Source organism: Euphorbia lathyris, chromosome 2, assembly GCF_963576675.1.
Source record: "Euphorbia lathyris chromosome 2, ddEupLath1.1, whole genome shotgun sequence".
Taxonomy (NCBI): domain Eukaryota; kingdom Viridiplantae; phylum Streptophyta; class Magnoliopsida; order Malpighiales; family Euphorbiaceae; genus Euphorbia; species Euphorbia lathyris.
The window spans coordinates 31,600,474-31,613,925 of NC_088911.1; the positions used below are offsets into that span (position 1 = coordinate 31,600,474).

At 33.8% G+C, this 13,452-nt stretch overlaps 1 protein-coding gene across 1 annotated transcript; it reads right to left on the reverse strand.

The window, feature by feature from the left end:
• Positions 1–5,773: 5,773 nt before the first annotated feature.
• LOC136217661 (uncharacterized) lies at positions 5,774–13,106 on the reverse strand. Its single transcript, XM_066004275.1, has 10 exons — positions 12,967–13,106; positions 12,814–12,879; positions 10,602–10,700; positions 8,178–10,432; positions 7,745–8,053; positions 7,585–7,672; positions 6,732–7,508; positions 6,407–6,644; positions 6,244–6,312; positions 5,774–5,980 (listed from the first exon to the last, which is right to left on the reverse strand). Exons 4-7 carry the CDS (start codon positions 9,512–9,514, stop codon positions 7,071–7,073), a joined length of 2,172 nt encoding a protein of 723 aa, XP_065860347.1. The 5' UTR covers positions 9,515–10,432; positions 10,602–10,700; positions 12,814–12,879; positions 12,967–13,106; the 3' UTR covers positions 5,774–5,980; positions 6,244–6,312; positions 6,407–6,644; positions 6,732–7,070.
• Between the last annotated feature and the right edge of the window lie 346 nt (positions 13,107–13,452).

The window sequence follows — 13,452 nt, forward strand, 5'->3', positions numbered from 1 at the left end:
TCTTCATTGGATACCCTAAGGAAACTATGGGATATTCCTTCTATCATCCGGATGATCAGAAAGTAATCGTATCCAAGCACGCAACCTTCTTAGAGAAAGAGTTTCTCGAAGAAACACAAAAGGGAAGCATGATTGAACTTGACGAAGTTCAAAAAGAAGAAACACCGACTGAAACAACAGAGGCAGTTGAGGTATCCGAAGGAGTCCCATTAGATGAGACTCCAGTGCCACCTATTCGTAGATCATAAAGAGTTCGTGAACTCCCAGTTAGATATGGTTTTCTAGTGGAGATGATAATGAGGTTCCCGTGTTAGACGACGAACCCGAAAACTACGAAGAGGCTCTTACTAGTCCAGATTCTAAAGCATGGCTTGAGGCCATGGATTCTGAAATGGATTCCATGTATACTAACCAAGTGTGGACTTTGGTTGATCCACCCTAAGGGATAATACCCATTGGATGCAGGTGGATCTTCAAAAAGAAGATAGACATGGATGGAAAGGTTAGCACCTACAAAGCTAGGTTAGTAGCGAAAGGATATCGTCAGAAGCAAGGAATTGATTATGACGAAACTTTCTCTCCTGTGGCTATGTCCAAATCAATCAGAATCATGCTTGCAATTGCCGCTCACTACGATTATGAGATTTGGCAAATGGATGTGAAAACAGCTTTCCTAAACGGAAACCTGCTTGAGGATGTATATATGATGCAGCCTGAAGGTTTCATATCGAAGGATGCAAATAAAGTTTGCAAACTTCAGAGATCCATTTATGGACTCAATCAAGCATCTAGAAGCTGGAATAAGCGTTTTGACGAAACCATAAAACAATTTGGTTTTGAACAAAATTGCGAAGAAGCTTGCATTTACAAGAAAGCAAGTGGGAGCTCTATAGCATTTCTCATACTATATGTGGACGATATATTATTAATGGGAAATGACGTTGCTCTCTTACAGTCAGTGAAAGTATGGTTATCTGGTAACTTCTCAATGAAAGACCTTGGTGAAGCAGCTTATATACTTGGTATAAAGATCTATAGAGATAGATCGAGAAGACTGCTTGGTCTTTCACAGGCCACATACATTGAAAAGGTGCTAAATCGGTTTAGCATGTTTGAATCGAAACGAGGTAACTTACCCATGTTACATGGAGTAAAGTTAAACAATCATCAATGTCCTAAAACCGATGATGATAAACGACGCATGGCTGTAGTCCCGTACGCCAGCACAATCGGTTCGATTATGTATGCTATGCATTAGACCTGACGTAGCGTTCGCGTTATCTGTAACGAGTCATTACCAAGGGAATCCAGGAGACGAGCATTGGATTGCCGTCAAGAACATTCTTAAGTACTTGAGAAGAACTAAAGATATGTTCCTAGTGTACGGAGAAGGTGATCTGAAAATAGAAGGATTTTCAGACGCAAGTCATCTCACAGATGAGAATGATTATAAATCCCAATAAGGATACCTATTTATCTTGAATGGGGGTGCGGTCAGTTGGAAGAGTTCCAAGCAGGGAAGCGTAGCTTTCTCTACGACCGAGTCAGAGTATATCGCAGCTGCGGAAGCAGCAAAGGAAGCGGTTTGGATTAGAAAGTTCATTACAGAACTAGGTGTGGTGCCTGACATTGTCAATCCCATTACACTATACTATGATAACAATGGAGCCATTGCGCAAGCAAAGAAACCACGGTCTCATAATGCATCCAAGCATTACCTTAAGCGATACCACATCATTAGAGAGATTATGGCTAGAGGAGATGTGAGAATAGAAAGAGTACCTACAGAGGACAACGTTGCAAATCCGTTGACAAAGCCTTTAACCCAGAGAATACATGATCGTCATTTAACTTCTACTGGGATAAGTTTTAGAAACAATCGGCTTTAGTCCAAGTGGGAGTATGTTGGGGTTTAGTGTCCTATAGATAATTGTTCTAGGATACAAACTTAATGTAAATGAATTGTTCTTTATATAATTTGTTTAATGAGATATATGTTTTATAACTATATAAAGGCAATCCCTTTTAAGCACTAAATAAAGTCTAATAAAAGGAAATCCGTAAGTTTATTTAAAGTGATTATAAAGTGTTCATACAAGCATGAAGTGAGACAAAACTTTATAGTAAACTGATAAACTTAAAACCATCCTAAGTCAAGTGATATGTTTGGGATTGACATATCACTGTTGAGACTTGTATGTAACAATGTCTTCTGTCCGACAGAAAGCTGATCTCACAAGCTTCATATATACAGATATCTGGACAGTTACATAGATCCGATGAAACGTTGTTCATTAGGATTGGGGATCCGATTTGAGATAACAGGATGGGTAGATTCATCCTTGTCACCTGTTCATCCACTACAAAAAAAAACCCTTTTTGTGACCAAAAAATTCGTCATAATATGTCCATATTTCGTCACAACATACTTACAGTGACAAAAAAATTCGTCATAAGCTTCGTAGCAATAAGCTCGTCTCGAGAAGTTTCTTGTGACGAAATTATTGTTTGTCTCGTTTTGCAATAGTATATTGTGACAAAATTCTGTTTGTCATGTTTACATTGTATGTTGTGACTAATAATTTGTCAAAAAAAACATTACATTTAGTTGCTAGAAGTCTATATTAGTCACAAAAAGTGAGAAAATTTGACAAATATTAGATACTTATTGTGACGAAATAAATTAACGTGACTAAGTATGTTTGTCACAATTAATTGATTACTATATTGTGACGAATGTAGTATTTGTTACAATTATCAGAGTAATTTGTTATGACAAATTTAATATTTGTTGAAATTAACTTATTGTAACAAATGATATTTTGTCAAACCAAGTCTGTCATGATATAATTAATTTATTTTGACAACATATCTCATTGCTTACATTAGTCATAAATTTTAAATTTAATTGTGACGAAAAGATAGTATCAAGAAATTCATATGTAATTGTGACAAAGCCATGATAACTCTGATTTGTCAAACCTGTATAAATGATGCCAAACAACTGTAACAAAAATACCTTATACATAAATCATTTAAGATCAAACATATACTAATCCAATATTTGTAATCCGACAATGGAAATGTAAAATATCCCAATAATAATAAAACCCAAGCTAATACAACAACAACAACAACAACAACAACAACAAAAAAGCCTTAGTCCCGAAATGATTCGGGGTCGGCTAACATGAACCATCATATAAAACCGTGAAAATCAAGTCGTGTCAGCGACACAGATAAAACCCAAGCTAATAAGTTGATAAAATTAATTGAAGACAAGATGTTTAAAAACAACACTAAATATCAAAATAATCTTCAACTTTGAGACATTTGAACAAATGCCAAATCCCAGCAGCTTAATCTGCATATGAAAAAAAATTAAAGGAAGAGTTTAGAAGTAATCACTAATTATCCAATATAATTTGTTAATATCTAATACTATTGAAAAAATAAATACCGTTAATCTTCAGAAGGAGATGACGAAGAAGTTTGGGCTCCATTACGATTAAGTGTTGACATAAAAAGAGCTTTAAGCTCATCATGTGATGCTTGTAAGTTTGCAATTGTTTCTTCTTGACTTTTGATCTTCTCATCTTGAGTTTTAAGCTTCTCTTCAAGTAATTCACAAGTTTGTTTCTCAGATTGAAAGCTCTCTTGATAGACACGAGCAACTCTACCTGAACTTGGCTTTGCCCCATAACCTAACCCACGAGAGTAACCACTTTTGGGTTTCAAAATTTTTTCGACAATCTGTTGCCCAGATAACTGAACTTCTTCTTCTTTAGACTTTTGAAACTCTGCAATCATTTTTTCCTATAAAACAAAAATTCCAATATTCGGTAAGTGCCATCCAATGTAATAACATACTTTTAGAGTTCGAATGAGTATCATTACATAATTTTCTTGAGTTTCTAGATTGAACCATGTTCCATCTTTGTTATGATGCATATCGAAGTATAACTTCAATTCAGGTGGTTCATCAAGGCTCACTTGAGAGGACTCCTGTATAAAAAGGAAAAATTCATGAATAACTAATTGACAAGAATAAAACTACTTATTGACTTGTTTTTTTTTCCATTCTCATGCCAATAAAATATTGTTAGTGTATTCAATAGACCTCAAGATGATAAATAGTTCCGATTATAAAAGAAAGGGATAAGATGCAAAAATGCCCCTAACGTTACCAACCAAGAGCATTATTACCCCTAAGGTTAAAAATTGTACAATTAAGCACCTAACGTTGTCAAATTAGTCCAATTTTACACACTCTTTGACAGATTCCTAACTCTGTTACAAGTTCTGATCCACTAATTTAGAGGGCTTTCATCGAATGATTAAAAGCCAATCTCATCAAAAACCTCTCCTCCCATCATCTGGAAATCGCTGAAACAAAAGAATCCTAGGAACCCTTGGAAATTCTAAAATCCATTTTAATTTTAGTCAAAACAGAGACATTTTAACCCAGAAAACAAGCAACAAAATGAAATTGAAGAAACTAAGATTCTATTATTATCTGTCTCAAAACTGAGATTATCTGATACAAAATCACTAATACCAAAACTGTTTTCACTAATCTTCTTCTCATTTTCAAAAAAATCAAGTAACAAATCTTGATGAGCTTTCAAGCTCTTGTTCGTGAACTGTTGAATCCGAGGCCAGGAATGCAGAAGATGTATCAACCAAGACCACATCTATGTCTTCCATTGATTTCTCATCTTCCTCAATTTTACTACTTCTAATACTAATCCATTCCTCATCCCAATTCAAACTCCATTCAATATCGCATCCGGTCAAGCACTTAATCCTCTCAGTTGGAGGATTTCGATTCAAAAGTTTGAATTTGATAAATGTTTAGCCACTTAGATCAGAGGAATGTAACTAGGTTGGGTTTTAATTTCTTACTTGTTTTAACAGAGTTAGGAAATCTGGTAAGGGTGTGTAAAATTAGGGGATCAGAACTTGTAACAGAGTTAGGAATCTGTTAAGAGCGTGTAAAATTGGACTAATTTGACAACGTTAGGTGCTTAATTGTACCATTTTTTACCTTAGGGGTAATATTCCTCCTGATTGGCAACGTTAGGAGCATTTTTGCACCTTATTCCTAAAAGAAAAGGCTCTCAACATTTTAGGAAAATAGAGAAAGGCACTTGATCACTAGTTTGTATTATAATACGTGCAGCCCAAACTCAACGAAAAAGTTCAATAAGAGCCAAACCCATAACAAAATCTATTATCAAGGGCTCAATGTGGAAAAATAATTGATTAGCTGTTTGATCCTTAAAGCATGTAAGATTCAAGGGCTTAATAATGCTTTTTGCCCACTCCAAATTCCAAAATCCATAGTATATGATACGGAGTCCAGAGCCTCTCTGAACTTTTAATCCTTTCTACCAATGTAGGTGTTAATAATTTTTGCAGTCTTCAACTTTATCTTTCTACTAACAGTGTTATTCGCATCTAATTGCTCAAATTCTCAAAAACCACACCATTCAAACAACTGATATTTAAGTTTGATGAGATTCTACGACTATTATTGAAGCTTTGACAAACCAGATTACGAAACTAAGAATAGGCAGCAATAAAACAATGTTACGTACCATTTCAAAAATTCATTGTGCATATGATTTTGATCCAGTTCGATTAGGAACTACCAACTTAGCTCTATTCAGTTTATTTGCTTCACTTTGTTTCTGTACATAGAAACTCAATGAAGGTAACTTCAACTTTCACTTTAATATGATAAAAGCTACTTCATAATATATTGACATACCTTGAAAGCGTCACTTTCAAAATGATTGCATAAATGGACCCAATCCTCTTGAGTAACATCTTCGGGTGGATTTTTCTTTGCATCTTCTGCAGTGTACTTCTTATAATGCTTATGGCACATATGCTTATATTGCTTAAAGCGACTGGCCATTGCTGAATCTATCACCTCCTTCGCATGTGGATCATCAAAACTAATTTCAAACTCACTCTGCCAAATGACGACAAAACGGATCATTCAGTTGTACCATAATTAATAAATAACCTTAAGAAAAAGATATTTAATATTCAAAATGACCTCAACCCTCGCGAAAAGTGGATGTTTCTTATCCTCGGGCATGTGTTTCTAATAAAACACACGTAAAGGTGCTAGAATTCGAATGATAATTCCAACTTCCATCTTGAAAATCTTTTCTGCTGGACCAATAGGCAAATACTTGTCTTTAACAATAGTCACTCCATCAATTTTTTTACCTTCCTTCATTCTCTTTTTCACCTCAAAACCTCTTGCCTTTCCACGCCCTCTCTTCTTTTCAACTACAGCTGCGAAATAAACAAGAAAACATGTACATATTTAAATTCATTTATTTTTCCAACATCAAATAAGTTATAAAATAAACATATAGAAAATACTAACACTCAGTATCTGTTGGTGCTGTTATGGTTGAATTTGTTGCAACATTTTGTGGTGAAGTATTACTATTTACTTCAGATGTCAAGGTAGCCCCTAACCCAGTTGGCAATGAACTAGAAGTTAAGTTGGATTGAGCAGGTATACAAGGTGTTGGTTGTGATTGAGGAGTTTCATTTATTGATGCAGAGACATTAATTGACCGTGTGTTCATTTTACTCCTCGTTCCAGGTGCCATATCGACCTACATATGATAAAATATGATTATTATATGTAGATAATGGAAGAAAAATCAGCAAGCTTGTAACAAAGTTAAAAATTCATATCAAACCTATGCGTCATCATCTTCCTCACTTTCATCGTTCATATTATTTGTATCATCATCGGAATAATCATCAAATGTATCTTCATCACTTATTTCATCTTCATATGTATCTTCGAATTGAGGATTGTTATTAGCGAAAATAGAACTAGCATCTAACTCTTCTGGCAAAGTATCGGTCCTGTTTAATGGTTCCATATCTAAATCATCCGCAATTTCAAACTCGTCAACTTCGCCAGTTTCACTTTGTTGATATGGTTCATTCTCAAAACTTTCACCTCCATCCTCTCCTTCCTCAATTTCTGGAACATTATACAAATTTCTAGGCTGTACTCTTTGCACAATTTTTCAATTCGAACCATTTTTTATGTCATCAATGTAAAACACTTGTTCTGCTTGAGATGCTAGTATAAATGGCTGATCTGCATACCATTTTCGACCAATATTCACACTAACCAATTTACCATCATCCCTTATTCCATTTCTATTGTCACTAACATCCCACCAATCACACTTAAACATATAAACTCGTTTTCCATACAAGTAATCAAGTTCAATGATCTCTTGTAAAATGCCATAAAAGTTTACATCTTTCGAATTTTGCTCTCCTTCTACCATTACTCCATTGTTTTGCGTACTTCGATGTTGATTACGTTCTAATGTGTGGAACCGAATTCCTTTGACTATTATTCCACTATATTTAGAAACTCTTCTCCCAGGTCCTAATCCTAAAACATATAAATCATCTTTTGGACCAAGTGAACCATTTCTATGTAAACTTGTCACCTATAAGATACAATTAAGTATGTTAAGAAAAATAAAATTTGAAATCTAAAACTTTGGATGAGTCTATTGAACTTACACGATCTTTAAACCATGATGCAAATTCAGCTTCATGTCTTTTTTCTACATTAAGTGGATTCTCTCGGGTTAACTCTTCCTTATGCAAACTAAAAATCAGAATTTTGTCAACTCATAGATAAACACGTGTGTTAAATAACTTATATATAAATAAATCTTACCTTAGGTAATCATCTATTTCCGCTGAATTATTTAAAATGTACCATTGAATTTTGTCAAACTCCATTTGAGACAACATGGTGCATTTGGAAGCACCTAATGGCCTTGCACTTGGAGTAAATACAAAAAATCCACCAACATCATGAACTTGATCTCCATCATAATTTCGTTCTTCTTGGTTGAATTTTGTTTCGACCCCACGAAGATATAAGGAGCAAAAAGTAAGACATTCTTTGGCAATGTAGGCTTCTGCAATGGAACCTTCTGGTTGTGCTTTATTCTTCACAAAATCCTTAAGAGTACGCAAAAACCTAACATACGACCACTATTAATTTTAATAAAATTATTTCTAACGATATATATATATATATATATATATATATATATATATATATATATATATATATATATGTGTTAACTAAAATATTATATTACCTTTCAAATGGATACATCCACGGGTAATGAACATGCCCTCCTAATTCAACCTCATGGCTTAGGTGAATCGCCAAGTGCACCATAATAACGAAAAATGAAGGAGGATATATCAATTCAAGCTTACATAAGATGAGTACGATATCCTTATGTAGACGATTCAAAACAGATTTATCCAACGCTTTTGCACATAGCTCCTTGAAGAAATGACTGAGTCCAAATAACACATGGTATAAATCCTTATTTAAGAAACCATTGGCTGCGATTGGAAGTAATCTCTGTAAAAAGACGTGATAATCATGACTCTTCGTCCCAGAAACTTTACCATTGTCAAGATTGACACATCTAGTCAAATTTGAGGCATACCCATCAGGAAACTTAACAGCCTTCAACCATTGACAGAATTTTTTTCGTTCTACTGTTGTTAATGTATAACATGCCTGCGGCATCAAAAGTTTCTCACCATGTCGTTGTAGATGAAGTTCTTTCCGTATACCCATTTCTGCCAAGTCTAATCGAGCTTTGTCGTTATCTTTGGTTTTCCCCACAATATTCAACAGTGTTCCTAAGATATGTTCACATATGTTTTTTTCTATATGCATGACATCTAAGTTATGCCGCAACTTTAAGGATTTCCAATATGGCAATTCGAAAAATATACTTTTCTTAGTCCAGTTCAAATGGTTTGAATCGCGTTTTCTTTTCCTTGTATTTGGTGGTTTCCCAAATTTAAAATCTTCAGGTATATGTCGTAATTGCTCTAAGATATCATCACCTGATAACTCTTTTGGTTTTGGTAAATGCTCTGGCTTCCCATTGAACTTTCTACTCCTTCTCAAAGTATCATTTTGATCCAAATATTTACGATGGTTCAGATAGCATTGCTTTCCTCCATGTTTCAAAGTAAGTGAGGAAGTGTCCTTGTTACAAACAGGACATGCTAATTTCCCTTTGGTACTCCACCCAGATAACATGGCATATGCAGGAAAATCATTTATCGTCCATAATAATGCAGCATGTAAACGAAACTTTTCACATGTGAATGCATCATACGTCTCAATACCAACTTCCCACAACTCTTTTAACTCATCTATCAATGGTTGAAGATAAACATCAATGTCATTTCCAGGAGATGTTTTTCCAGGAATCAACATAGCCAAAATGAAAAATGCCTCTTTCATGCATTTCCATGGAGGTAAATTATAGACAACTAGAACAACTGGCCACATACTGTAATTTGTGCTCATGTTACCGAATGGATTGAAACCATCACTCGCAAGCCCAAGACGGACATTACGACAATCTTTGGCAAACCAACTGTGATCCTTATCAAATTCCATCTAGGCTTTAACATCAGCCGGATGCCTAATTACATTGTCTTCCACACGTTTCTCCTTATGCCACCTCATATCTTTAGCTATATCTTTTGACATGAATAATCGCTGCAACCTCTCCTTAATAGGGAAGTACCTAACAACTTTCTCCGCAATTTTTTTACTTTTATTCAAGCCAACTTTCCACCTAGGAGCTAAACATGCTGAATTCAAACAAGTATCATAAATTTCATTCTCCTTCCAATATAACATGCAATCATTTTGGCATGTGGCTATCTTGATGTAACTAAGTCCAAGATCACGCATAATCTTTTTCACCTCATAGTAAGATTTGGGAAGAGTCTCACCTTCAGGTAGAGCATCCTTAAACAACTCTAAGTTCAAATTGAATGACTTGATGGTAGAATTAGTCATTATCTTATTATGCATCAACAGCAATATAAACGAAAATGTGGAGTACTTTATACATCCTGGGTATAATTCTCGTTGAGAATCACTAACCAATCTAGTGAAGTTGTTATGTATGACATCGGTTTCAACATTATTATGACTATTCGACCCTTCTCATATATGAGGATCTAGAAAGTTGGCTCTCTGCATATCATCCAACATTATTGGAATATCATCGTTCATTCCATCCAAATCATCATTATCATTTATTTCATAACTTTGATATATGTTAGTCTGGATAAAAGGCTCGCCATGATGTATCCATTGAGTATAATCAATGGTCATTCCATGCCTAAGCAAATCATATCTCACCTCAACTACCTTCTTCAAATAACAATTATTGCAGTTTTGACATGGGCAACGAATTCTACCAATAGAGTCAATGTGAGAGCTAGCAATATCTATAAATTCTTGAATGCCTTTAATATATAACGGATCAAGTCTATTTTTAATTTGTATCCAACTTTTATCCATCTGTTAACATAGGTTGCCAAAAGAACGCAATCAGAAATAAATGAGACAGGAACTTGCATATTTCATTCTCCAATTTTAAGGCTAAACGTTATATAAGCTAAAGTTGCTAAAATATTTGATCAGGAAAACACGTGTAACCAAGATAACTAATATATAAGGAAACACATACCTTATTTCGCTGAAAAAACAAAGTATTTGCTGAATGATTGCTATAAGGTCACTGCTGGATTGTGTTCCCTGGAGGTACTTTTGGCGGCTAATTTTTGTCCTTTTACAAGCAACAAACACATTCTTAATACATGGCAGCCAATAAGATATTTACAAACAAATAAAAAAGAATGAAATAGCAGCACATATGGTGAACTGCTATATATATTTGTTCAACTAATTAAGACACTGATAGAAAAATACATGTAACTGAACCAATAACATATATGATTAAGGCTAAGGTGGAAACAAACAACATTAACTTGTAAAAAATTATATTTTTAACCGTGCATTGATTTCCTTTATTTTAACACCTCATATGTAAACAATGAACCAAGTGAGTAGTTACAAATATAATTCATACTGATGTATTTTATTGAATCCATTCCTTGCAAATGATATGTACATATTTCGAAAAATACTTAAATTCTCTACAAGTTAAAATCTAAAATAAAAAAGCATCATGATGGAGAAGAGTACAATACAAAGTATCCAATATCAGCATTTTGTTTAAGCAAATGATATGTACTGAATATTAATTATGTTCCACTTAACAAATGATATGTACTCAATATTAATTTTGTCCTTTAAATATGTATGACCTTTTTCATAAAAAGCATGTGACTCTTGTTACCAACTTACCAATCACGTAACATGCTTTGGTTTGATGTGTTTTCTCTTATTTAATGTTACTCGTAAAAATAACGGAATTAGGTGTAAAAATACCCTTAACTTTTGCAATCAGGAATAATTTTATCCTTAACGTCTAAAATGGTGCAATTTTACCACTAACGTTTAAAATGGTGCAATTTTACCACTAACGTTTAAAATGGTGCAATTTTACCCCTAACGTTTGAAATGGTGCAACTTTACCTCTAACGTCTAAAATGATGCAAGTTTACCCCTAACGTCTAGAATGTTATAATTTTACCCCTAACGTTTATTAATAGAGAGAAAAACTAGTACTTTTTCTTTTGTTTTTCTTGTGGGAGAGGAATAAATTAAAAAAAGGCTTTGAACTCTTTCTTCTTCCTTCTTGTTGCTTTCATATAGTACAAAATTGAGCATGACAAAGAGGATATTGGTTTTATAATTGTGCCTTTTCCTGCTCGGTGGCATTTTATGTTGTTTAATTTGTTCATCACCACACTCATTTTTAAGGTTCCATTTTTATTGTTTTTCTGTACTGTAGGTTCACATTTCATATTATATCAACTTGTAACATTTTAATTAGTTTAATTGGTCTTGTCTTCTTATTTCCTATTTTCATTTCTTTTTCATAGAAATTGCTCCCTTATTGTAATTTTACTGCCTAAGCTCAGCTCGAAGACTGCTCCCTTCTGCTCAAACTTGTTCTACAACCATTATTATTCCTACTTACTAACACAACTTTTTTTTAATGATTTCATTACCTTTTGATATATATCTATTTTAATTTAGATTAGGCATGGGGTTTAGACTTGGCTAATTGCTCTCCTATTAAAAACAATGGTGTGTGTTATCAACCAAACACACTTCTCTCACATGCACCTTATGCTGTCAACAACTATTACTAGTAAAATGGGAATTCTAATATTGCTTGCAATTTTGGAGGAACTGCTACTCTTACTAAATATAACCCTATTATGTACTTTATTTTCACCAAATCAAATCAAATGGCTTATTTTGTTTTTGGATGCAAGATTAAAACAATAGAAGTTAAAAAAAGAGGGATGTTTGTTCAAAATCTGGGATTGCTGTGTCTCTGTGCTACTTAGTCTGCTACTAAATTTGGGGAACTATACTCACTAGGAGGCTAATCTATTAAGGGCTTGCTAAAGAACACACCTCATGAAATCATATATAAACAAAACACACCACTTGCAACATAGGCAGCAACTATCCCTTCTACTATAACCAAAGACCCTAAATAGCTAAATTCATTGTAAAATAGAAAATTTCATAACACCTAAAAGCACACAATAAAAGTTTTCAAATCAATAATAAGTTGCAGAATCTCAAATAGATCCAATAAGCAGTTCTTTGGATGAAGTAACATTAAGATATTGGAGACTCTTAGAAGATCTTTGAAAAGTAGTGGTTAATTATACCAAAATTTATTGATGATAATAAAACCATAATCCTTTCAATTAAACTGTTTAATATGATTTAAGTTATCAACCCAAATCACTAACTTCCCAGGAAATAGCAGAGTGAAGCAAAGGCATGGCAGAAAAGGAGATGCCTTCAATAAGGAAAACCTAATAATTATCTTTGGGTAAAAATTAAATTGTTCAATGGAAAGGAAATAGAAGCACAAAATAAACAAAATAATGGACAAAACTGACCTGCACAAGAAATAAAAAGCAGAGTGAAGGAAAGCCATGGCGGAGAAGGTGGTGAGTTCGATCCCAAATATTGCACAAAAGAGAAAAACTTGTGTTTCTTTTTCTTTTATAGGTAATTGAAAAAACCAATAGCTAAAAAGAATAGAACGTCCCCACAACTAAAGGGATGGACCAAAGCAGCCTCTCTTTAATTATTCATAGCATGAATAAGGACAAAAAAGAAGTATATAGAAAGTATAAACAATTACAGTAATAAACAATTAAGAAGTATAAACAAGTAGAAAGTACCATAAATTTGGAAAAGAGAGATGCAAGTAGAAAGTACCTGGTTCAAAAATGTGGAAAAGAGAGAGAAGCGTAGAAGATGATAAAAAGGAAAGGTATTTGATGTACTGTTTAGGGTTTAGAGATAAACTTTTAGTAATTAGTTGATTTAATTAAAAAATTAAAAAATTAGAGAAGATAACCAAGAGTCCAAAAAATTGG